Below are 27,304 nucleotides of genomic sequence, written 5' to 3' on the forward strand. Positions count from 1 at the left end.
AGTACCAATTTTCTAATTTATAATTGGGTACTTATGTAGTATCTGGGCGTCCGATTTAGAAATCGGATCGCATCGCATGCGACCAAATCGTATGCGATGCGATGGTCAAGATTTTTCCATAGGATTCAATGTTAAAATGGTCTGAGTCCATTTTAACATAGAATTCAATGGGAAAAGGGGTCCTTTTCCTTTCCCCACTATCCAAGTGGGCATGGAGTTGGATATAAACCTGTGGCGAGCGTAGCAAGCCACCGAGCCCGAAGCGTGGCGAGCGTAGCGAGCCCCGCGAGGGGACACAGAATACTTTTTAAGAAATATGCGTCCGCTCGCCACGCTTCGGGCTCGGTGGCTCGCTGCGCTCGCCACGCTATGTAAATCCACTCTATGCCCACTTGGATAGTGGGGAAATGAACAGGACCTTCTTAACATTGAATCCTATGCAAAATCGCATCGCATCTGATTGTATGCCTTAAGGTAAGGCATACAATCACAAAATCGGCAGCCCAGATACTACATAAGTACCTATAATTGTTATATAGCACATACAGGGTAAAGTTTAACAATGACATGAGTCCCTGCTCCAGTGGAGCTTACAATCTATATTCATGTGCACACACAGACATTTTAGGGTTAATTTTGTTGGGAGCCAATTCACCTACCAGTATATTTTTGGATTGTGGTAGGAGATCGGAGTACCCAGAGTAAACCCTCGCAAACATGTATACAAAGAATATACAAACTCCTCACAGTAATGGTGTGTACACACGGCCGACGGCCATGCTATTCGATCCCGATGCGATCGGATCGCATCTAGATTGAATCGTATGGCAAGCTAGAAGACACGCCAGCTATTTTACAGATCTGCACTATATAGTCATTGCTGCCCTGTCTATCTGGCTTCGATTTGTGCTGTTCAGGAGCGCACATTGGGATCGCTAGGTTAAAAAAGCTGTGTGATCTGCATGCAATCCCGATGCCATTTTGACTATATAGTCAAAATTGTATTCTGAATTGTACCATATGTACGCACCATTAGGGCCGTCGTGGGTATTGAACCTATGACCTCAGCGTACTGATAATGCTGGGATTCCAACATGGATGTATGCTACTTATAGCATTTTAACCATGTGGGTGTTGTTGCTTTACCGCCATGTTTAACGCTATTATACCCACCAAGGAGTGCCCCTTCTCAAATAAACCTGTATGACCAAATATCCATATGCCCTATATCCTCATCAAACATATTCCAGTGGTTTCAGGAAATCTTAAATGATTCAGCATACAAATTATGAGAATTGCATCCAGCATAAAAGACAAAAGAAGTGGTGCTGAGTAGTTGGTTAATGGAAAAACAAAGATAAAGTCACACTTTTTGGCGCTACGATATGGCTGCTATGGTGCAGAAAATTGCACAGCAACTTGGATATGTTATGCTCCACCGGCTAATATTTTTCAATGAGTCACAGGTAGGAATTTCACACACGAACACTGCGACGAGTGTGCACCTTTTGTCATGCATTTTTTTGTATGGCATGGTGTATGGTCGATGAGAGTGGCCTTATCTGTAGCTCATTAAGATCCAATAACAGATGTATTCCTCCCTTCCAGGTCTTACCCGGATCCACAGAGGACTTCAGTGATGCACTCCAGTGTGGTCCTATTTCAGGGGACATCATCATTAGGTTAACAATATCTAGGTCAACAGTCAATATGATGACATATGAAAAAGATTGACATGGTCAAACATGAGTTTTTCACGATTTTTTTTAAAACAACTTGTCCATATTTTACCATCCCAGTGGGCATAAACGGAGAATAAAATAGACCCCGAAGCATGGCCAGTGCAGCGAGCCATTTAAGGGGACGTGGTACATCTGTATGGTGTCCATGTTTACTTATGTTGAAAAACGGTGAACATGGCATGTCGACATTTTTCTATAGTGACCTTGTCTATGTTGACCTAATGCATTCCGGCCTTTTTTGATGTGTCGACCTTTTGCCTGTTGACCAATAGAGGTTGACCTTTTGACTGTTGACCAATAGAGGTTGACCTTTTGACTGTTGACCTAGACACTGTCGATCCAACAACCAGTTCCCATATTTCAGTGGCTGAAGTGTCTCATCGCAGAAATGACAAACTAAAGAAGGAAGAGCACTGACGCTTCTATGATCTAAATGAAATAGGCAGCTGGTTGTAGGTAAGAAGGGTGTAGTGCTGGACAGATGACTTGATTATTGATTTACTTTTCAGGTTGATTTTTTTCTTTCAGGGCTCTATTTATTAAGCTGAGAAAAGCCCTATCTCATGTGAAAATAGGGATATTTACCAGAGACAGGGCTTCTCCCTATCTACTTCATATGCTAGTGTTTGCCAATCAGCCAATTGCAAGCACTGTACTGTTGCTGGCAATCTTTATTATTATCATTTGCACGTACCCATGACACACAGGAAAAATGTTTTCTGAGTCTTTGTTCCCCCCTTTCCCTGCAACTCCTACAAGTGCAGGTAGCAGCTAGACTCACGCAAATCTGCTTAAGTACATACAGTATGCATTTACTGGCTTCCTGTGACTGGAGTAATACACACCTAGCAATAGTGGTTGTTGAGTCACAGTACTGTACAATAGTTTACTATAAAAATACTGTGTCAGTGCTTTACAGTTCTGTGTTTGACAAGGACAGCTGTATTAACTTTGTTTATGGAACACAATTTTACATGAACACTTGTCCAAAACACTCTGTGAAGAATTTTTTTTATTATACTGTGGCTTGCCTGACAGACTGTAACAAAATTATGCTTACAGCCTTACACCATTTTTCCACTGCAGTCATAGGGAATGATTCAGCTTTGAAAGCAAAGCAAAAAAAAAAGCATGCAAATGTGTTAAACCATGCTGCAGTGCACATTGGGCAGATTTGTGTTTTTTTTTTTTTTTGGGGGGGGGGGGGGGTATTCAAACTCAAATCTTATCTACCAACTCCTTGATGGTCAGGATGCTAATTTGTGGGTGTGGCCTGGTGACAATGGGGTGTGGCCTATAAATCACATCACTCCCGTGAGGTCACCTCCCCCCGTTTTGATGCTGTACGGGCATGGCCAGAGGTTCTGTGAGCTGCTAGCCATGCCCCCAGCCCCTCTGCCTGTGGGAATAGCATATTCCGTAGCGCTTTACAGAGGAGACAGTGATACAACAAACAGGGTATTTACAGACAGTCAAAATGTAGGAGGACCCTGCTCGCACGCTTACAATCTATAGATCTAATCTATTCATTGCTGCTCTATCAGGTGACAGGGGGGACTCCCAACAGCCCCCCCACTGTGGGACACTGCTGGCCCCGGGCGAGACGTTGGAACGTCCCCGAAAACGGGATGTTCTCGTGAAAATCAGTACAGTTGGGAGGTATGCTTAAATCTAAACTGCAGTGTAAAAATAATGCTGTCTGACATCTGTAGGCTACATACAAAAGCATCCAGTATTTACCCTGCAGAGAAACAATATATATACGTACATATTTGCTCAACTTACATAGCAACATGGGTTGTCCTAGACACAAAAAGGTTGCTTTACTGTATCTGGCTCATAGTGAAATCATAATAAATGGCACAAAGTTCACTCAAATGAACCATTCAATCTCTTCGATTATCTAATGACTGCACAAGCATATGGATTGCAGCATGCATGCACAAGCCAAAATAACGACAAAAATAGCGAAAAGATCTCATCTCAATTCCGCACAATTTAACGGAAAGGAGGTCGGCATTTAGGGGGTGGGCACCGGCTGTTTTCTGGAAGTGTAAAAATAACACAGCAGGCATGCCCAAGCGTTTTTAAGAGAGTGTGTGTGTGTGACATCAGCACCGGCCTCAAACACCCTATATCTGTCACAGGGGTAGAATGAAGCATCAATAAGGGAGGAGAAGTGATAAAGTTCCTGGTACTTTATCATTAGCCAATCAGCTCCTGACTGTTAAGTTACAGGCTGGGTTTAAAAAAGGGACAGTTAGAAGCTGGTCGGATGGTGATTACGTACCAGGCACTTTATCACTTCTCCTCCCTTATCAGTGCTTCATACATCTACTGCACAGAGTTGTGAAAAGGTCAGACTAATGGTGTGTACACATGGTGAGATTCAGGCTAATGGTCAATTTTGACTATCCTATTTCTATCTTATTTTGACTATGCGATTTTGACTAACTGCAGGGCCGAGCATTGGTATTGCAAGCCTCCCAAACATTGGGCGACTTTCACTAACCTACTATCTTATTTTCACTGATGGGGGGGGGGGTGAGGGGTTCTGTCTGGGCAGCAGCTAAATACTCGCAGACGCCTGCAAATTTGCAGATTCAGGTCTGAATTAGGCCCACAGAGCAAGAAGAATGGGTACTTCTTTACTTTCACGGCGCCAGCATGGCGCACGCGTCAGAGTCCCCTTGCGGGGCTCGCTTCGCTCGCCCACGCTGCGGGCTCGGTGGCTCGCTACGCTCGCCACGCTAATTAAAATCAACTCCATGCCAACATGGATAGTGGAGGTATGAACTATCCATGTTGGCATGGCGTTAACTTAGTTTATTTTACTTAATTAGTGGCGAGCGTAACCCGGAAGTACGCGCGGCGCCATGCTGGCGCTGTGAAAGTAAAGAAGTACCGAAGAATGTTATATAATGCCTCACTCAATCCACCTGTAACAAGACAATTAATAGACTAGTATATTACAGGCAGTCTCCCTCAGGTTCACTCTTTAGTCAAAAATAACCATAAGGACCCACTGACATTTTGTTTTATATCTGTATGGTGACATGATTAAAAAAATATACTAATAAACTATCCATAGTTTCTTGTCTGTGTGGCAAGAGAGGTGATAAGCTCTGCAGTTGTGAACTTGTGGATAGCAGATACAAATACATGATGCGAGAAGAGGGATGGAGGACACAGGCTAAATAAAGTTCATGGTCCCTGTTTTATTATAGGAAAAACTATTTGAGTGGGTAGAGGTATGACAAACTCTAACTTTATAAAACTCCAAAACTGCCTGCCTACCTACAATACTCAAACTCAAAATATGTCAAACTTGTCTTGAACTCTTATCAAAAGTGCGTATTTTATATATCTTCTCACAAACGCACATTAGGCTAGATCACATTAATGGGTTTCTACTTGTGCCCACAAGAAAAGTTCTGTGAACTATGCTTTGTTGCTGAGTACAGAGAAAAGGTTTGAGAACTCACCTGAGCTTCTCAGCCTGTGGTACAATATTATCAAAAATAGCCTTACAATAAATCAGCAAGCAGAAAGTAATCTGCTGTAGAAATAAAAGTGGTATATTATAGGAAAATGTGGGAGAGACCCAAAAAATTGATTATAATATTAATTAATAAATCTGGCAGCTCTATAAAGAGACAATAATGGAGTAAAAGTAGAGTTTGAAATAATCATTTTGTAGTATGTCATTAATCTATAGAGGAAGTCGACAGATTTCTAAATGATACTGTCATCATATTTTTGATGCAAATGTGTAATTCACTTAAACAATATGAATACATACCATTGAAGAACAATAGACCTGTATGGGGAATCACATCAAAGAAGAAACAAATCCATTGTCTAGTGGTGGCACACCTCATTTCAAATGGTCTACCAAACCGATGAAAGCTACCATAATAAAGGGGTTGTCACCTATTGATCAATACCTGTGCAACTGACACCACTTTTTTTTTACATTTATGGGGAATCTAATCACTTGCGATGTATTTGCGGGTGCAAGTGCGATACTGCTACACCACATATTTACGTTTAGGGCCCCATAGGGGTGTGGGTCGGACACTAGTAGGAGACATGGGGAGTGTGTGTTCAGATGCCATTGCCAGTGTTTACGCACTGTGGCAGCAGCAGCTCACACTATTTGCATGATATAAGAATTCCTTTGAAGGCAGGGTCTCTCAAAATATTTTGCTCTGATACCCCGTCAAACAATAAAAATGATTACAGGACCCCAGCAAGTTACCGCAAAATGGTTGCCACACATGTGTCATCAGCAGAACACACATGCATAGCAGCATTGTGCTGGCACAAAATGATGCGAGGGGTCTGAAGTTACACACAATTGAACTGATTTTTCAGACTCGTTGGATCACTGACTGAAAGATCAAAGATGGTCAGCAAGATGGAGTCGTGACCCTATGCTGAGATGGTCATGACCCACTTTGGCGTCAGGACCCAGAACTGCTGGTATAAGCCATTGGACTAAAACTTAAATGGTACTACTGAACTCCCCAGATTTGAAACCCCAACACACCCTCTAACATAAATACAACACAAAAGTGCATTACACACTGGGTGTAATTTGTCTGAGATATGATTGTGTGCACTACATTGGTAGGCTACTGCTATTATTTATTTCTTTATTACTAGTTATTTATATAGCGCACACACATTCCTTAGCGCTTACAATCTATATTCCTATATACACGCACACACAGACATTCTAGGGTTCAGTTTTTATTGGGAGCCAATTAACCTACCAGTATATTTTTGTGCAAGCACAGGGAGAATATACAAACTCTGCACAGTTAGGGCCATAGTGGGAATCAAACCCATGACCTCAGTGCTGTGAGGCAGTAATGCTAACCATTACACCATCCGTACTGTATATACTGCTGTGAGGCTGTAGTGCTAACCATTACACCATCTGTACTGTATATACTGCTGTGAGGCTGTAGTGCTAACCATTACACCGTCCGTGCTATAATATGGTAGTTAATCTACACACAGTAGGTGAGAAACTAAAATACTGTAGGGATTGATAACAAACCCTGTGGTAACAGACCTTTTAGTTAGCATGGATTTAAACAAAATAAAACTAGTTCTATTAGCATGCTAAACACCAACAGTACCACCTTCTACAATATTCTTGCAGATGTACATAAAACATTGTTATGTAGACAGACATATTGGCCATCCTAAGCGCTAAACAGCTGCCTTATCTACACAATTGACCTGTGTATATAGCACAGACAACCTGGTGGAACAAGGCTCTATGTATTTACTAGATGCCACAGAATTATCAGTGAACTAAATAGCTCTGTATTCACAAAGAAATTTGTTAATTAATATAATAATAATAATAATAAATACATGAACAGCTTTCAAACACATCACATACTGTAGTTAAGGAAAGGCTGAAGAATATGGCAATACAAATTAATTATTATTATCTCTATTATTATTACATTATTAATATTTTTGCATGAATAAATAATGATATACAGCAAATTGTAAGGACTGTTATTTGTTTCTCATAATGTAACACTAATTTCTGCAAAGCACCACTAACAAGAACAATGGACTCCATGTATTTTCTCTTCAGTATGTTGCCCCTCCTGTTTTTGTGTGGAGTTTTTAATAGCCACCCTTTCTGTGTGATTCCCCCCCTTCATCCTCACATATAGTCTCTTCTCTCAATGAGGTCTATGGTCTGCATCTTGAATTTAACTTTTTCAGATTCTATATATATTATATATTTATTCCTCTGGTCTCTTTAGCCTCCTATATATCCTTTCCGTCTACCATTCTTGAGCATCTCCTCTCTCCTTCTCTCCTAGTCAGTTAATTAGGGTTTGTCATTTCCATCTCCTGACGTAGGAGCATCTCTTCCCTGGTGCTGGTTGCCATGGTAACCCAGGACCGGGGCCTACTGAGGCCTGCGTCTTTTGCCTCACACACCAGGCCAAAGTGTAAAGCAATGATAAGCATGACTTACCTGCCGCACAAAGCTGTTGGAGGTGGTGTCGGAGCTGGTGCTGCCATCTGATCGCTTGAACCGACTTTTTCTCTTATATTTAGCCTGCCAAAATGCAAAGAGAGATTACATTGTGCTGTACACCTTGGAAACCACATGAAACTGATATGCTGATATTTTCACCAAATGACTTATCATATACTTCTAATAATGTGCCATAAAATTCATATGCAGCTTATTTCTTACAAACCTATTGCTCTAAGTAGATTTCCTCTTCTTATCAGGAATTTCTGCATATAATGTAATGAAAGTGATTTTAAGCAATTATTAATACTTACTATAGAGTCAACATAGTCTGTAGCCTCATACAGTTCTGATATATATTCATTTTATCCTCGCCAATGGCTTTATATAAACTATTCTCCTTATATAACTAACATTTATGTATCCTTTATGTCCTGCATCTTCATATAAGTACTGTCTATGCAATGCTACATAAATGAAGGCATACCTTTTAAGCTTTTTTGGGGGATGCATAAATATGTTTCTTTGATGTGTGAAATGAAGTGTAGTGTATTCCTCATCAATGTCTGGTACCATAGTAATATATTGACAGGAATGCCCTTAGTGCAAACCACCCCTTATTAGCTGTCACACAAATGCAGCCAGACTACCAGAGATTTATTTTAACCCCCTCAATGCTACTGAAAAGCAACCCCCTCTCATTCCCATCCCATCCCCCATACATCCTGTGTTTACCTGTTCAGTACCAGATGTCCCTCTATATCACCCTTTCTGTGCCTTTTTCTCTTTCTGTCATACATCCTCTGGTGCTTTTATATCCTAACAATCTGCATCTATGCCAATGGAGGATCTATATTTCTCTGTATGTCGCTCTGTATTATCTTTGTGTCTGTACTTGTATCCTCTGCCTATACTGTGTCATTTTGATACTCTGTGTAAATCTGTCACCCAGAAGCAATGTGGGATCATTAACTTGACATATGTGTATACTAATAAGTATATGTGTATTGAGTGCTTACGTGTGTACAGTACATGTCTGTGTAATATGAAGCGGTGCCTGTAATGGTACATGTGATGAAGAAGAGGGTGTACATGTAGAGGTGTAAATCTCACCTGCAGGCTGTGCCCCTCTAACACATCCATCTGGATCTCCTGTGTTGAGCTGGACGGGGTCCTTGCCATCCTGTTCTGCTGGACCATTGGTGTGCCCCCTCACACACAGATTTTCCTCCAGTTACCCTGCACTCATCCCTTAAGCAGTTCCAGGTCTGTGTGTGAGAGAGGCAGGCAGAGAGGAGAGATGGGGAGGGGAGTAAAGAGAGATAGGGTGAATGATAGAACAAGGAGGTGGAAGCAGAAGCAGAGACAGGGAGGGGATAGCACAGTATGGAGAAAAAAGGAGGCTGGAAATTACAGAGGAAAGGGTGGACGGGGAATAACACAGGAAGAAGGAGACACAGGTGCAGATAGATGAAGGAAGAATGGGGCTGAGAGATGGGCAAGTCAGGTTGGAGGAGAGGCAGTAAAATTAGAGTGACAGTGCAGCAGACAGGGGTGAAGAGGTAGTGAGACTATCGAGAGATTGTGACAAACCAGTGAGATTGAAGGAAAGCCATTCAATCACATAGGAGTTGAACAGTAAGATTAAGTAGAGAAAGTTGAATGTACACATTGTGACAGAAGCATTTTAGAACCTTCGACCTGAACCCTCTCACCTAGGGCCTTATTCTAGTTCACTCTTTCTGACAAAATCCTTCTTAGATGGACAAAACCATGTGCACTGCAGGTGGGGCAGATGGTACTTGTGCAGAGAGAATTAGATTTGGGTGAGGATTTACTTCAAAGTGAGATCTATATTGCAGTGTAAAAAAAAGCAGCCAGTATTTACCCTGCACTGAAACAAAATAACTCACCCAAACCTAATTCTCTCTGCACATTTTACATCTGCCCCCCTGCAGTGCACATGGTTTTGTCCATCTAACAAGGATTTTGTCAGAAAGAGTGAACTAGAATAAGGCACCTAGTTACAAAACGATCTACCACTAAATTTTATAGGGCCAGATGTGATGAGCCTTGGCAGCCAGGAGCTGTTTGGGTGATGCTATATCTCTCTCCACTGTATCACTCTCCAAGGCTTAGTACCTCTAGCCCATGTATTTTCCTTAGCAGTTAACATTCAGCAATCTATTGCAGGTTATACAATATACTGTAAGATAAATCACTGCTAAGGGTATTGGTGCTCTCGTACATACAATTGTCCACAGTAATTTACCACAGGCTAATTGATCCCCAGGGGATATTCAGTTGTCCCTAATGCTGGTAACCATTGAAGATTTTTTGCATGCCTGAGAGTCAAAAAAAGCAAATCTCTTATAACCATCCCCATTTTTCTACGAAAACATAGAGGTCTGGGAACTTATCCCGGATTTTATGTCCTTTCAGGGACAACTGGCGTAGAGGGTAAAACGATAAGTTAGTGGGACATATGCAGAAACTGCCCAGTACAAGAGCCAAGCGACACATTGGTGTAGCCACATTATAGCCATTCAGTATTTGGCTAGATCATTTTCAGGGCACACATCCACTTTATCATCATAATGTATATAAGGCTCTCTACCTGGTGTTTAAACGGTTCTAACTGGCATGATGTATACAAGGGCCTATACCAGGCATAATGTGTACAGGGGGCCACTTACTCCCAGCTGCTCCATAGAGTTCCGTACATGTACAAGTGACTCGTCTAAGATGGCCAGAAGGTAGGGGTGTCAAACTGAGATTTTATTTTGCCCCCCACCCCCTCAACCTTACTTTTGTGCAGGTACCAGAGAGCTGGTGCAAATACACCAATATTGATGAGGTTGGAATCATTGGGTCTACAACAACTAGGGCGACATGCAGCAAGGTCGACATGGGTTAAGGTCGACATGGGTCAAGGTCGACATGGATCTAGGTCAACATAAGCATTAGGTCGACATGGGCTAGGTTGACAGTCAAAAGGTCGACATGGGGTTTTTCACTGTTTTTTTACCTGAATGTCGACACAGACAGTCGACACAGACACCTTTTGAAGTGCACCGCATCCCCTCGCAATGCTTCGGGCATTCTCCCACCATGCCCTAGTGAATGGCAGGGCATGAAATGCCGCCTGCCGGCACATGTCAGCTCAAAAAACAGTGAAAAACCCCATGTCGACCTTTTGACTGTCGACCTAGCCCATGTCTACCTAGTTCTTGTGTCGACCTAATGTCATGTCGACCTAGATCCATGTTCACCTTGACATATGTCGACCTTGCTGCATGTCGACCTAGTGGGGTCGACCCAATGCTTGTCGAACTAGTTGTTGTATACCTAATGACTGTATCCCTATTCATGATAGAGGATAGAACTAGCTAGCTGCTTCTGACTGGCTGATTGCAGATTGAACCAGAGCTGTTCTTTTCTCATTGATTTTAACTACGGTGTATATGTTTTTGGGTATTATTTAGTTATTTTTCTGCTACTTTAATTTTTACAATAAAAGGGAGATTATACCTACTCTATATAGATTTTTTTATTTAAGGCAAGCTTAACAAATGCATTTTTTTTATATAACAAAGCTGTTTATTTTTTTTTCTTAATTACTGAAGCTTATTCAAGTAATGTATTTATATTTGTTAACAGTTTATGGGGCCTATTTATCATTGGATCACATATGCAATACGATCTAATCGCTGATGTGCGAATAGACAATCCATTCGATCAACAAATGACTGTGGGTACTTGTTTCCTAGCACGGCGCCAATCGAATCGCATACCATAAGGCATACGATGGTATGCGATGCGATGGTACGCGATGGCAGCCAATGTTATATTATAATTTTAAATTTTATACCATCGCATTGTATGCCATATACTACTAATGTAAAGCGCCATCGCCATCTACTATTGTAAAGCGCAACGGAATCTGCTGCGCTATATAAGAAACTGTAAATAAATATAAATAAATAAATATACAATGGTATACGATTTAAAATTGTATAAGCACCCTAATGGATGTTTTCAATGTTAAATGTGCCCCCTATAAGATAATTAATTGTATAAGCACCGTAATGGGTGCTTACAATGTTAAAAGCACCCCCACTATCAACACCAACCCGAAGCGTGGCGAGGGGGGGGTTTAGGTTAGGAGAAGCCTTACACCGGCCCCGAGATGGGTCAGCCTTGCTCACATTTGCACAGACTGGGAAAATCATTCAATGGTGAATGAATTGCGTATGGGTTTGCGACGTGATACTGGATTGCGAAATTACTGCAATGCAATCACAGATTTAAACAGGGTGGGTTTTCACTCAGCGGCTTATCATGCGTGATCATCTGCAATTTTGCAGCTGAGCGATCAGGTCTGAATCAGGCCCTTTGGCAGAAAATGCTGAAGCTGTAGCAGCAGGAAGTGACTCGGAAGAAGATGCTTAGTATTTAATGGGCAAATATATATATATTTATGTTGTGAACCTGCATTCAGATATCTGTCTATGGATGTAGCACAGGGGCAGATTGGGACAAAGGGGGAGATTCTCTAAACAAGAAATGTGGTAAAAACCCCGTTATCGGGGTTTTTACCGCATTTTGGGATGCTGTAAGCATCCCCCGCCGGGTTAACGCGGCGGGGGGCATCGCCAGAAAAATCTGGCGATGCCCCATAGAAGCCAATGGGCTTCTACCGCATCCCTCCGCCGCCCCGCATCGCCCCCTCCCCCCTCACCTGTGTCCGGGCAGCACAGCGCAGTGCTGCCCGGACCTGTGACCTCCTCCCTGCACTCCGAGTGCAGGGAGGAGGAGAGCCCGGTGCAGCAGCAGCAGCGCCGGGTGTGGGAGGGAGGGGAGAGCCACCGGGACCTGCTGGGACCCGGCGACTCTCACCGCAAAGGACAGCTCTTAACGCAAGAGCTGTCCTTTGCCTTAATTATCGCATATGTTACAACATATGCGATAATTAAGTATGCGATGGGCGGCGAAGGGGGGCGGAGATTCTTAAACTGTTGGGTCAGTTGAAACTGCCTGCCGGCCTGAAAGCTTATATCTGTTCCTGCTAGCGAGCACTTTTGGGTGCTGTTGGCCAGGACTCCCGAAGCTCAGCAGGATGTATTCTAGCATTGATAAGATAGCCAATGGAGAAGTGGCCCATGGCAACCAATCAGCTGCTCTGTATAATTTAACATTATGCCATTTATAGATGTTACTTCAGTGCTGATTAGTTGCCATGGGCCACTTCTCCTCTCGCTCATTTCTCCTGCCTTATCACTGTTTCAAACATCTACCCCTCAGTGAGATGCAAGTGGATGGATAACTGCAGCCATAATCCATACCTCACAACTTTGGGATCAGTGGATTAGGGATGCATGCTCAAATATAGGGGTGTGGCCTTGTGTGAGGCCACGTACCTGTTTTTGCGACAGTGGGGGCATGGCCAGCACTCTGACAGCTGCTGCCCGTACCCCCAGCCCCTTTGTCTCAGTAAATAAATGCTGTGCGCATGTGCAGTGGGGACTAGCAACTGTCCTCCCCACCATGTGACACTGCCGCCCCTGGGTGGGACGTGGGACAGTTCCCAGAAATGGGACAGTTGGGAGGTATGTTATTAATCCTGGTGATGGCTTCTTCAAATGGAGAGAGCTCCTGCTAACTATCAACCTACTATGTTCTCATGCATCACTTTCTGTAGTCTCAGCTCTGTTCCCACAGTGGGTCAAGTTGAAGCACTTCCAATCTATCTAATTCAGCCCTGTTTACTGCCACGGTCATAACAGCACCGCTGTTGCACAAAAAGGACTCTGATTTACCTGACCAGTTAACTGGCGCACATCTCCCCCTTATGGGTCAAATTTAGTTTCCTGAGACAGTTGTGTCTTTGTCTCAGCACAAGTCACAACTGCGGAGGATCCGCTATAGTGAGTGTTGCTTAGATTTCTCTGCATGCTGAATGTCCGGGAGGAGATAGTGCAGTGGCTGCCAATCCGCCTGCAAGGGTGTAACTACCATAGATGCAGGGAGTGCAGCTGCTATGGGGCCAGTCCACAGCTAAAAAGGGGCCCAACTTCCCTGTCAAAGTAACATGTGCTATATACAATTTCCACCAATGAGTGGTACATAGGAACCCTTACAAACTTTCTCTATGGGGCATAAAAATATCTAGTTACACCACTGTGTGCATGTGTGAGGAGGGGGATATAGGGCAGTGTGTGTATGTGGAGGCTAGTGGGGTAGCATGTTAGAGTGTGTGTGTCTCTGGGGCAGCATGTGAGCATGTGCGTGTCTATGGGGCAGTATGTAATTGGGTGTGTGTCTTTGGGGCAGTATGTGCTTGTAGGTGGCCAGGGGCACTACCTATTTTATCAGTCCCTGAGTCTCACAATTTCTGGGGGCAGCCCTGGTCCCATTGTTGGTCAGAAGAACAAACAAACATTCTCATTTGAATCCAGGTGGAAGATAAATAAAAAGTCATAAGCAATTTTTATATACTCAAAATTCGGTACTTGTTTCCTAGCACGGCCACAACGATCATAATCGCGGTCATCGGGGGTAAAATCGGGGAGACGCGATGCCCGCGATTTCCCCATAGAGAACAATGTTAAATGCCTCAATTTACCCGCGATGACCACGATTTCCCATAGGAAACAATGTGAAATGGCTCAATTTACCCAAATTATCATAGGAACAATGGTAAATGGGCCAAAAACACCCCTGAACATTGAAATGTCCCCCCAAAAGTAGTTTACGCCACCACGTGATCAACGTGAACCCGAAGCGTGGCGAGCGCAGCGAGCCCGCGAGGGGCGGCGGTACGCGTCCTCCGACCTTTTCATACCCCTACTATCCACTAGGGCGTGGAGTTGAGAATAGAATAGTGTGGCGAGCGCAGCGAGCCACCGAGCCCGAAGCGTGGCGAGCGCAGCGAGCCCCGCGAGGGGACGCAGATACCTGTGAAGCCCGCGAAGGGACGCGTTTACCTGTGAAGGTATCCGCGTCCCCTCGCGGGGCTCGCTGCGCTCGCCACACTATTCTATTCTCACTCCACGCCCTAGTGGATAGTGGGGGTATGAAAAGGTCGGAGGACGCGTACCGCCGCCCCTCGCGGACTCGCTGCGCTCGCCACGCTTCGGGTTCACGTTCATCGCGGGGTGGCGTGAACTACTTTTGGGGGGACATTTCACTGGTCAGGGGGGTTTTTTGGGCTTTCTGGCCCATTTACCATTCTTCCCTATGATGATTTGGGTAAATTGACCCATTTAACATTGTTTCCTATGGGAAATCGGGGTCATCGCGGGTAAATTGAGGCATTTAACATTGTTCCCTATGGGGAAATCGCGGCCATCGCGGGTGGACCATTTAAGCATTTTTAGGCGCACACGACGCGACCGACCCGATTTTTCACTGTTTTCAATGCATTTCAATGGAAAAATCGGGGGCATCGCGTCGGTCGCGTCGCAGGCCACTAAAATTACCCCCGATGGCCAAGATTTGTGGCCGTGCTAGGAAACAAGTACCCAAAATTCTTCAAATTTGAAGCAATACGCTGGAAATACTGTATAACAGGGACTGTGATGGAGTGAAAAATGGTGAGGGGTGCACTATGGCCAATAGCACTGAAAAAGCACAATGGAAGGTAACTATCAGATCTGCCTGCAGGGGGTGTGCCTTGATGCAGTGTCAGTTGACCTATCCAGGAAGTTCTCCAGAACCCAAGTTGGAGCAGGCCACATGACGGAGCAGTTGATTATCAATTTTAAAGATAACAGTTTGATGGCTTTTATAAATTGTGTTTTAAGAGTACATTTGCAGTGAGGTGGAGCATCTGATATGGAAAGAATTTCAGAGGTAGTGTCAGTTGGCGGAAGAGGCAGCAAGAGGGTGAGTGGGAGTGTAAAGGGAGATAAGGCCAGATATGTTTTGTACATGGGAAAGGATTGGGTGAGGGCTTTGTAATGGAGTGTGAAATGCTAGAATAGGGTTCTGGAAAGGAAGGAAAGTCTTTGTACAGTTAGCTTGTAGGGCAGATGTAGTATATTTGGAGAGATGAGCTAGGTAGCAGCAATGAGGACAGATTGGAGTGAAGAGAGGTGGGTGGGAGTCAGTGAGTGAGATAGAAGGTAACAGCAGTCCAATCTGGAGATGACCAGTAAATTGATGAGGGTCTTGGCTGCCTCCCGGATGAGAAAGGGTGTGATCCTATAAATATTTATGAGATACAGTACAAACAGAAAGACTACAAAAGGTATTGAATGTTTAGTTTGAAGGAGAGAGATAGGAGCCAAGGCTAAAGGTGCCCATACACATTGCGATTATCGCATCCGTTTTGTACTTTTAAAGTACAAAACGCATCTCATGTGCGATAATCGCGCCATGTACCTGTGGGGATGCGATGCGCATCCCCGCAGGTACAATATTGTAAAGCATAAAAAGTACAGCCCCATATCTCAACGTGTATGAGCACCTTAACTCTAATAGACAGCACTCCAGGGAGCTGGAAGAGATGTTTGGGTACTTGTGTATTATCTGAGTGCCCGATTTTTTCATCGCATGCCACTACTTAAGGCATGCGATGCGATTTTTCATTGTAAATACCTGATTTTTATTGTATAGTCACCCATGGGTGATTTCATACCCCCACTATCCACTGCGTGGCGAGCGCAGCGAGGGGACGCAGAATACATGTAAAGTAATCCGCGTCCCCTCGCCACGCTTCACGCTCGCCACACTATATAAAATCAACTCCATGCATAGTTGGATAGTGGGGGTATGAAATCACCCATGGGTGACTATACAATTAAAAATCGCATCGCATGAATTGTATGCCACTATATTGCATGCAATGCAATGCAATGAAAAAATTGGGCGCCCAGATATTACACAAGTACCGATGTTTGTGCTGTCAACAGGTAGCTAGATCTTTATGTCATCAGCATAGAGATAATGGTGGCCAAAGACCTGAAAAAGGGCAAATAGAGGACAAATTGAGGGAGAATAGAAGGGGTCTAATAACAGACCCTTGGGGGGGCACCTACCACTGATGGAAGTGGGAGGAAGTGGTGTTATTGTTAAATAGGCAGGAGGAGAACCAGGAGAGGACAGTATCCCTCAATCGTCATTCCCTTTAGTTGATATATGTTTCACCACTTTTGCACTGCTAGTGTAATAATGTGTGAGAATCAGAAAGTGAGAGATTTTGGGAGCGTTTTCCCGTCTTTTTTTAAAGCTGCAATCAATTACATGGCAAACTCAGCTTTGTTTTCAGTGTAAACGATTGCTGCTTTAAAAAAATGGGAAAACTCTCCCAAAATCTCTCACTCTCTGATTCTCACAACCTATTACATTTGGCCCTTAGTGCAATATAGGTGTGTATTTGGAGTGATACATGAGGGTGATAAAAGTAGTTGCCTATAGAGACACTGAATTACGCACATTGAAGCCATACTCAAACATGATATGCCCCTAAGTATTGCCTTTGACTCAGAATTAGACCATATGAGGAGGGAGTATCTTGTCCTCTCCACAGTTTTCACCCCCTCAAAAGACCTGCCCTGATAAGGGTTACTTCCAGACTATTCCCAGGCTGGTGGTCCATCCCAATCCACTTATTTTATCAGTATACCAATGTACCACTGAAATGTTAAATACGTAATTATAAAAGCAGTTACTCAATTATTTTAAAGTCCCATACACACTAAGCAATATTTTAAATGATATTGTTAATTTTGCCCCTTCTGAACGATATTGTTTCTAATATCGCTTAGTGTGTATGCTCCGTATAGTCTCGATGTGTACTCCCGCAGGTCGTTAGCGATGTCCTCTGTCGTCCTGCATGTACAGATGGCGGAGAACATCATTAGCAAAGGTCATGTTGCAGAATGCAGCATGGCCTCCACTCCCCCTGCTGCCATACATCACCATCGGCACCCCGCATTGTGTAGTGTGTACCCAGCTTTAGAATTTAGAAGTTCCCCCAGTCCCAATAGATACTGCTATCTTTACATCAACAAGGAAAAAAGAACCATATGTTAAAGAAACATTAAGAAATAGGAAATGTAAAATAAACATGTAAGTCTAAACAGATTAAGCAATTAACCTGTGGCTGCCAGATATTAATTAACAATAAGTAAAGTCCAAATCTATATGCAGGTTAGACTTTATCTAAACATTGCACCAACTGCAGTACATGAGCTTTAACTGATTTATTTCAACACGAAACCACCCAATAACCATAAAAAATAACAATTCCATTAGCCAATTATAAATTAGCCTGGCACATTGGTTTTGAGACCTGTTCTCGAAACTCACTAATAAGTGGAAATTGAAGATTATTCAGGTTTCAGGCTTTGGATCAATGTTTATATCAGTCTCACCAGATATTCAGTAAGAAAATATTAATGACTCCTCAGGACAAGAATAAGATTGCATATAAATTTCAGTAAGAGCTCTGCTGTCAAAACAAGTCAGTCAGAATGAGAACATTTCTGGGCCCTAGGTGAAGTGCTCTTTATCATAATCTCCAATTCCTGACATCTCTACATTTCATAGGTGTAACTAAAGACATATTGAACTGAGCAAACATTAAGCACAGTACATTACCCTCTGGGTCTCCTACCACTTCCAGGTTCTAAAGGTTCGTACACACGGGCCAACTTCAGCCCTGTGCTAAGCAATTTAGTTTAGCACAGATCGCTCAGCACTCATTGCTGACAAACATGCTATGCACCAGTGATGTGTGCTGAGCTATCTGTGCTAATTCAGGGCCCGATTCAGTCCTGCTCGTTGGGCTCTGTGTTCAGAGCCCAGTGAGCAGGTTATCGCCGCCTCAACGAAAGCATGCTGATGTGTATGGGTATACATCCATTCGCTAGCGCCTGGACAAAGAATTTCTCCGCTACTTGTGTAGTTTCCCTGCGGATCGCAACATATGCAAATCATATTTAAATCACATGCAAATATCACATTCCCTTTGCATACGATCTGCTGGGAAGTGCCACCGTGAAACTACACAAGAACCATTTCTCCTCCTCTGGCTGGCGCTACTAGCCGCCCTGTGATCCAGGAGTCACTTGGCGACTGCTTGCATGGACGCGGGCGTCGACGTCATGTGCCCACCCTGAGCAGCCATGGGAACACCTGCGTTCGCTGGGGCCTACCCAGCATTTTTATGTCTGCACCCATCATTTTTGTGGGCACGCCCATGAAACTGCATCGGTCATTTGCCTGAAGCGCTCACAGCCGATGCCTTCATATGCGCATTAGAGACAATGCGCATGCGTAGTCCCCCACCATCGAGAGGGGCCGAATTCAGACCTGTGCGAGCAGGTCTGAATCGGCCCCTCAGTTTCTTAGCCGTGATCGGACTAGATCTTGACGGGATGTGGTTAAGATCCAGTCATGCAAAAGTGATGCGTGAGATCGCACAGCGACTTCGTTCGTCGGTATTCACATGGAGCGATACGGGCTTAATTTCTAAACTATCTTGACAGATTGTTTTGAATTTGGGCTAAAATCGCCCAGAGCATATGCCCTCTAAGAATGGAGCCAACTACTAAACAAATAAATGTGTACAAGCCGTTTGAACAAGGTACCCCTCTTCTATTTCTCTGACTAGAAAAAAATATCTCTAAATACATAACACAATAGAGGATCTTGCACTCACAGTACCACAATTACTTGCCTGGTGCCTTTACAATGTAATCTAACAATGTAATGTAATCCAAATGGATGTGTGGCACTAACAGTGATCAAAAATGGAATCACAGCGGCACCTGTGTTAGAGCTATCGCCACTCATTATCTCTGTCTCAGAGAAGAGTAGCCCAGTGCTTGCCATATTTATCTACCTTTTCCCTTAAATATATACTTAACATTTTAATCGATCTTGTTGCCTTCTAAATGTACACAGAATTATTTAAAAATGTTGTTCATAATACATATCTGTCTCCACACTGTAAGTTTTAATAAGGCTGTTGTGCTCCTCTGACTATGTTAAATCTGTCCATGTAAATGCCACCATTTTTCATGGTTTCTGTGAATGTCTGATTGCTAGAGTCTCCTGAATTTGAGTTAAAAAAAGGCCATAGATATATAAATAATGCTATAAATGTCTGTAAATTGATATTAGGTGGGGGTTTTGTGGCATTACTCAGCATAATGTAATCTGGTAATAATAATCACATGTATCTGTTCTGTTTGCTGTTGTTTTTTTTCCCGATTGGTAATATATCTGATAATAGCCCAACAGATGACAGATTTATGTGTCTTCCAATTCATCGTGGGCTGATGTCCGGGACTAGATTCAATTTATTTTGGGATCTGGGAGGTCATCTGCTCTTTAAATTGTGGTATTTTAAGCAGGGCCTAAGTGAAATCTGAAGGTAGAGCTGCTCTGGGGTGTTTGTAGAAAATCCAATGTGCACCAAATTATTTAGCATTGCAATCCAGGATTGAGTACTATCCATGATCATGTGATTTTTGAGAATATGATTTGCATAATCTATTGATATGGGATTATGGGGTAAATGTATTAAATGTCCTTATGGGGGAGAAGCGGAATGAGTGCTGATATTGCGTGAGGGAGAAGTGCGCTATCTTTAAGCAGGGGTAAGGTATGAATAGTAAGTAGCACTGACTGTTCTGACACCTATCAATTTAGACAAATGTCCCATTGACAGATGCTCTAGCATTAGGTGGCGCAAAGGAGATCTCCCGATAGTGGCAAGATCCTATGCATTCGTGCTGAAGTCGGTGGGGGTGGAGACACAGAGCACATAAGCAATAGGTTGATGTGCTGTGAGCATTGATAGACATTGCCGGAGGGGGAAATTTTTACACATAAACCCCCCCTGGAAGACAAGATGTTAATACATCTTGTTGATGTGGCTTCCGGCTTGGGTTCATACCGCTATAGTATATTTACCATTATATGTTTTGCACAACATAGAAAAAAAAAATTAAGCCTCAGCTATGTGTATGATTGTTTAGGCCTCCCAGATCAGACAGCTGATCCCTGCACTGAGGAAAGCTGTGTCCTGTGCAGGACACAGCACAATCTCTCCCTGTGCCTGCTGTTCCGATGCTGGGAGCAGGGGAGCTGTCCCAGCATCGGGGCACATTGTTACACGGCTTCCGATCAGAAAATATGTTGGATTTTTTTTGTTGAATGGCCTCACTTGTGCGCACTACATATGCGATCCATAAGCATGCACAGTCGATCAATAATTGTCCGCCTTGTGAAATCGCAGGGCTGCTATCAGGTCTGAATAACCCCCATTACCTTTATTACTTAAGGATGGAAGACACTAAAAAATGTAATTCAGGATTTGTTACGTTACTTTGGAACCACAAGCATCACAAAATAGGCTTCATTCAACTCCAGCAGACCAAATACTCTGGTGGAATTAATCTTCTAACCTTACACATTATAACCTTGCAACACTTCTGCAACATCTTCGTGCTTTTTGACATGGCACATGTATTTATATTAATTCTTTATTAGAGGATACTTTTTTACCCAATTACAATTTAGTCTCCTTTCTTCATCTTCATGATCAGAAATACCTTTGGGTTTGCAGGAGAATCCCCTACACTGGAACATTCGTATACTTTGGCATATATAAACAGGTTGATTACTCTACAGGATGCCAGCAGTCAATATCCTGACAACGGTATCCCAAATGCTGGCAACGCTGACTGGGGCTCTGAAGGAAAGATCCCCCCTCCCCCACCCCTTAACCCTATCCTCCCCCTTAGTGCCTAACCCTAACACCCCACCCCCCCTTGTTGCCTAACCAATACCCTACCGAGGTGGTGCCTAACTCTAACCTCACCTCCCCGCTACCTCACTCTAACCTTCCCTCCCCACAACCTAACCATACTCCCCCCTCTCGCAGCCCAACCCTAAACCCCGGCTACATACTCACCTCACACGGCGGGCTGACGATCAGGATCTCCTCTGTCAGGATTCCGGTGCCGTTGTCCTGACCCTGGTCAAGATTCTGGTATGGGAATTCTGGATGGTGTCGGGTTTCCATTGATGGGATCCTGGTCAGCGGGATCTCAGTCACCAATTTAACTGCATCCAATATAAACAGCCTAAATTCCCATAAAAACCTTATTCTTCCATTGTTATATAACAGAGATTTCCAAAGAGGACTAGCAGCAAATCCCATTCTCTTGTGGTCAGCTAGAGGCATAAATTATATAGTGTATTAGTGGATAAAAGCTAACAGTTTATCAGGCAGCTGAGAAATATTTATTTTTTATCCTTTTGCTTATTATCATGTTCAGCATTATGTGGTCCAAATTATTAGAAATGTCAGGGGACAGTACCTGAGATACTCTTTTGTCTTCTCCTCCATCAGTATATAAGGCAATTTCTAAACACTATACTTTTTTTGCATAGTAAACTAGACTACCTTATACTTCAGTTTAGTCTTCCCCAGTGACTACAACACTTTACGGATCTCACTTTTAACATTTTATTCAAAAACCTATTTGACTCGTCCCATAATTCCTGGTAGCATATATTATAGAACTCATATTAACCCACACCGTGGCTTTTTAATGTGGTCCTCATGTTCACATATATGCCCTCCATATCAGGGGAACACTGCTTACCTATACCACTGCTTATGGAAGTTTATTTTGGCTCATGAGTTCGCAGTTATTCTGGACCATCTGTTTAACTATTTGCCTTTTAATTCTGCATGTGCCATTTTGGTAATTTTGCAGCAGAGTCAAAGTGTATTGCGAGGATGTCAGAAACTGTTAATACCTTTAAGTTCAGCCCCGAAAAAAATATTTGACAGGTCTGGATACAGTCTGTTTCACCCCCTTTTTCTTTATTTATGGAAAAGTTATTTTTCACATTGCGGATGGATAGAGACTTGGAAAACCTAGATAATTGTGCTTCCCTCACAAGCACAACAATTGACTACTCATTGGTATGTAACGAGGCCTGCAGACAATGATCCCATCTTGTTTCAGCATATGGGGGAGGTACCAGGCGTGCTAGCCCCCCCCCCCCCCCCCTTCCCTGCCTACTGCCGGGCATGCTGGACCCTTTTTTTTAAAATATATATTGTGTATATATATATATATATATATATATATATATATATATATATATATATATATATATAGCGATCCAGGGTGTCTGGCACAGCCTCCTACGTGAAATGCTGCATGGGTGCCAGCATAAAAGATTAGGTATACTTGGATAGAGGATGCGGCACACCATTCACGTATAAACGATTCCTTTAATACGACAACGTTTCAATGCCTAGTATGGCATTTTCATCAGGCTTAAAACAGACATATACAAACACCTTACCTATATAAGATCAAGCTGGCGCTTTGCCGCGCGCGGGACCACGCACCCGTCCGGCAGCGCTGGTCACGTGACGTCATCATCCCGAGACTCGTCCCAGACCCAGTGACGATGCGTCACGTGGCCGTATCTAGGCAACCAGGGTAATCAAAAGAAACAAACAGTGAGACATACGTTTAAAAACGAATAGATACATGTGTAAGCAGCATATTGCAAATACTTTAGATGTTACGCTATCAATAGCAGTGTAAATCACCATAAATGATTGCTATGAACAATAGTTAAGCAAAACGGCATGGCACGCCTGCTGATTGCGGTGATCAAAGACAGACTCCTTAGTGATTGCTCGTTACCATCCGATGTATCGTTAATATCATCGTGCAATCGTACAACAAACATCAGGTTGCCATGTACAATAGTTACATACATATAGATTATAGCTGGCATAGGCTGAGAAAATGTAAATTATCAAACGATATGGATATGAGAAGCTTAGGGGAGAAGAGCAAAAAGACATATAACATATGAAAACTAAAAAGTAGAAAAAAATAAAAAATATATATATGAGAAATATATGTAACAAATCTATACACAAGAATTGAGAAGAATAGAAAAAGAATTAAGCCAAGAGGCAGAAAAAAACTTGCAAAAAGAAACAACATATACTAAACAAAAAATGTATAAGTATATAGTCCACTTAGAGGATACTGTGAGGAATATTCATAATGAAAGAACACTGATGCCAGTGTGATCATTAAGACCCTTAGGCACCGCCGTTTCAAGTCTAAGGATCCAACGGGCCTCACATTTAAGTAATGATAACCCCCTATTACCTCCTCTGGGAGTAAAGTTGTTAACTCTATCTCCAAACGTCTTTGGCCCATGGTTAAGACAGACCCAGACCTGGGTCTCCAGAAAACAGACCTACTATCTTGCTACAAAAGACCACCCAACCTTAGGGATGTATTAGTGAAAACTAAAGTATGCATAAATCCCCCCAAAAAACAGATGCCTAAGGGTAACATTAGGTGCACCTGCACCACATGCCGCTTTTTGATTGGTGGATCTACATTCCCACACCCCCAATCTGGTAAAACTATGACCATTAATCACACCCTAACTTGTAATAGTATGTATGTGGTCTATCAGATTGTCTGTCCCTGTGGGCTGTCATACATAGGTAAAACAGAGCGCGCCTTTAAGGAACGTATGGCAGCCCACAGGTCAGCAATTAAGTCAGCTATTTCAAAAGGCTCGAGTGAGCAGCCTGTAGCTCGACATTGGGCTCAGGCTGGTCATTCTATGGCACAACTCAAATACCGTATGATAGACCATATTCCGGCCTCTATCAGAGGAGGTAATAGGGGGTTATCATTACTTAAATGTGAGGCCCGTTGGATCCTTAGACTTGAAACGGCGGTGCCTAAGGGTCTTAATGATCACACTGGCATCAGTGTTCTTTCATTATGAATATTCCTCACAGTATCCTCTAAGTGGACTATATACTTATACATTTTTTGTTTAGTATATGTTGTTTCTTTTTGCAAGTTTTTTTCTGCCTCTTGGCTTAATTCTTTTTCTATTCTTCTCAATTCTTGTGTATAGATTTGTTACATATATTTCTCATATATATATTTTTATTTTTTTTCTACTTTTTAGTTTTCATATGTTATATGTCTTTTTGCTCTTCTCCCCTAAGCTTCTCATATCCATATCGTTTGATAATTTACATTTTCTCAGCCTATGCCAGCTATAATCTATATGTATGTAACTATTGTACATGGCAACCTGATGTTTGTTGTACGATTGCACGATGATATTAACGATACATCGGATGGTAACGAGCAATCACTAAGGAGTCTGTCTTTGATCACCGCAATCAGCAGGCGTGCCATGCCGTTTTGCTTAACTATTGTTCATAGCAATCATTTATGGTGATTTACACTGCTATTGATAGCGTAACATCTAAAGTATTTGCAATATGCTGCTTACACATGTATCTATTCGTTTTTAAACGTATGTCTCACTGTTTGTTTCTTTTGATTACCCTGGTTGCCTAGATACGGCCACGTGACGCATCGTCACTGGGTCTGGGACGAGTCTCGGGATGATGACGTCACGTGACCAGCGCTGCCGGACGGGTGCGTGGTCCCGCGCGCGGCAAAGCGCCAGCTTGATCTTATATAGGTAAGGTGTTTGTATATGTCTGTTTTAAGCCTGATGAAAATGCCATACTAGGCATTGAAACGTTGTCGTATTAAAGGAATCGTTTATACGTGAATGGTGTGCCGCATCCTCTATCCAAGTATACCTAATCTTTTATGCTGGCACCCATGCAGCATTTCACGTAGGAGGCTGTGCCAGACACCCTGGATCGCTGTATTGGAGTTTTTGGACATTGTCTATCTCCCAGTCGTGGCACCCCCGGTATTTAACCCTATTTGCATCAGCTGAAATTGTGTTGCCCTGTGCGAGCGGAGCACCCAGTGTATTTTTATACATTTTTTTTAACCATCTATCTGCCAGTCGAGTTACCTGTGTTTACAGGCTACACCTGGCTAATTGTTGAGCAGCTACTGCACATTATATAACAACATGAACCCCATGGAGCCTGGGGCGGGTTGTTCACAGACGGCATATCCCATTGGGGAAACAACTACTTATACTGATAAGGACGCAGATGGAATCCTGTATAGCAGCGTTTTGGAGGATATGGCAGAAGCGGCTCCTTGTGAGGAATTATTCCGCGATCTGCTCAAACTTAAAAAACGTGAAATAGACTACTACTATCACGGATTATCGTTAAGCGAGTACCACAGAGCCAGAATGATCCCAAGGGGGCTACGTATGAAAAACGGCCCAACCATTGGCCGTCATGACCCCACTTTCTGTAGGAAGTGGGTATCAATAGTTAATAAATGCTCATTTGACCTAATGTTATTAATTATAGAGTATTCCACCCAAGAGGTTAAAGCGGCAAAAGACAAAATCACTGAATTTGAGGCGTCCCACAAAACCACACTGTGGCCCTTATTCTGGTTGGTGCGGTCGAGCCGCATATGCGGCTCCGACCGCACCAGACGAATCCCCGCCTACAAGACGGATCGGCACGGCCGTCCGTACACGGACGGCTGCCGATCCGCATGAAAATGGTGGAGGCGTACGCCTCCACCATGGTGGGAGCTGCCCCCTGCATTCGATGGTCGTCGACCATCGAAGGCAGGTCCGCACGCCGCGGCAGCTCCCGCAAGCTGAGACCACACGGACAATCGTCCGTGTGGTAGCTTGTATGGGGGCTGAAAGCTGACATCCGGCGACGTCAGCTTTCCGCCCCCATGAGTTGCGTCATGGCCTCATTACCATGCGTACGCCCCGCGTTTGCATGGGAACGCCCATGAAACGCGGGGCGTATACATAGGGAAATGAGGGCATGAAGCCCCTCACGCCCCTATACGCCCCCTTTGCGGCGTACAAACGTTATGTGCGGCGAATTCGCCTGCACATGCGCAGATTGACCTCTGCGCATGTGCAGACGGAAAACATCGGCGGTACGGCCGCACGCGGGCCGTACCGCACGAACCAGAATAAGGGCCTAAGTGAGGACACCGCCACTGATTGGTTCTCCAAACTTAATGAGCAATTACAAGCATATAAACGCAATCTGATTAAGTTTAAACGAGACAAAAAATCTAAAGTTGAAAATGACTACCAGCTAAACCTCATCTATCAATGGACAACACCCCAGCCTATGGGTGGCTATAAAAAACCGTTTTTTAGAAGGTATAACAAGGGTCAGGAGCGCAATTATGGGTCATCCACTGACTTTAATTCTTCAAATAGCGAGGGCGAAAGTCAGCCTGCACATTCCTCAAGCCAGCGTAATGCCCACCCTTTAGGGGTACGCAACAGGCGCAGCCCACAAGGCGGTGGCGCCCCTATACCCGCCAAGGCGGTAAGAAGAGGAAGCAGGGTTACCGGAAGAAAACCACCGGCACCCAAGCCCAAAGCCTAGTGGTGAACCTATCTTCATACCCACTAACCCCTGACGAATCTAAAGTTCTGGCCAAAGGCCTTTCATTTACTCCTTCAGTTTCCTTTAATGCCAATAATTGGCATGTTGAACAACATCGTCTGGCCCGCCAATTGCGATTAAAGGACTTCTTCTCTAAACCTCGTGATGATTCGATTGGGACCAAGATTACAC

General features: G+C 43.4%; 1 protein-coding gene across 3 annotated transcripts in view; it reads right to left on the bottom strand.

Moving 5' to 3' along the window:
* CACNB1 (calcium voltage-gated channel auxiliary subunit beta 1) overlaps window positions 1-27,304 on the bottom strand; it is a 120,169-nt gene that overhangs the window by 79,274 nt on the left and 13,591 nt on the right. Inside the window, exons 2-3 of one of the 3 annotated variants that reach the window (XM_083147173.1) lie at window positions 8,875-9,029; window positions 7,759-7,842 (exon numbers count right to left, since the gene is read on the bottom strand). In XM_083147173.1, the coding sequence (XP_083003299.1) occupies window positions 7,759-7,842; window positions 8,875-8,961 (171 nt within the window). In that variant the 5' untranslated portion in view covers window positions 8,962-9,029. Of the gene's footprint in view, window positions 1-7,758; window positions 7,843-8,874; window positions 9,456-27,304 lie in introns of those variants that run through there. The other 2 variants (XM_083147172.1, XM_083147174.1) reach the window with 2 other exon arrangements.

Source organism: Crinia signifera, chromosome 6, assembly GCF_055691185.1.
Source record: "Crinia signifera chromosome 6, ASM5569118v1, whole genome shotgun sequence".
Taxonomy (NCBI): Eukaryota; Metazoa; Chordata; class Amphibia; order Anura; family Myobatrachidae; genus Crinia; species Crinia signifera.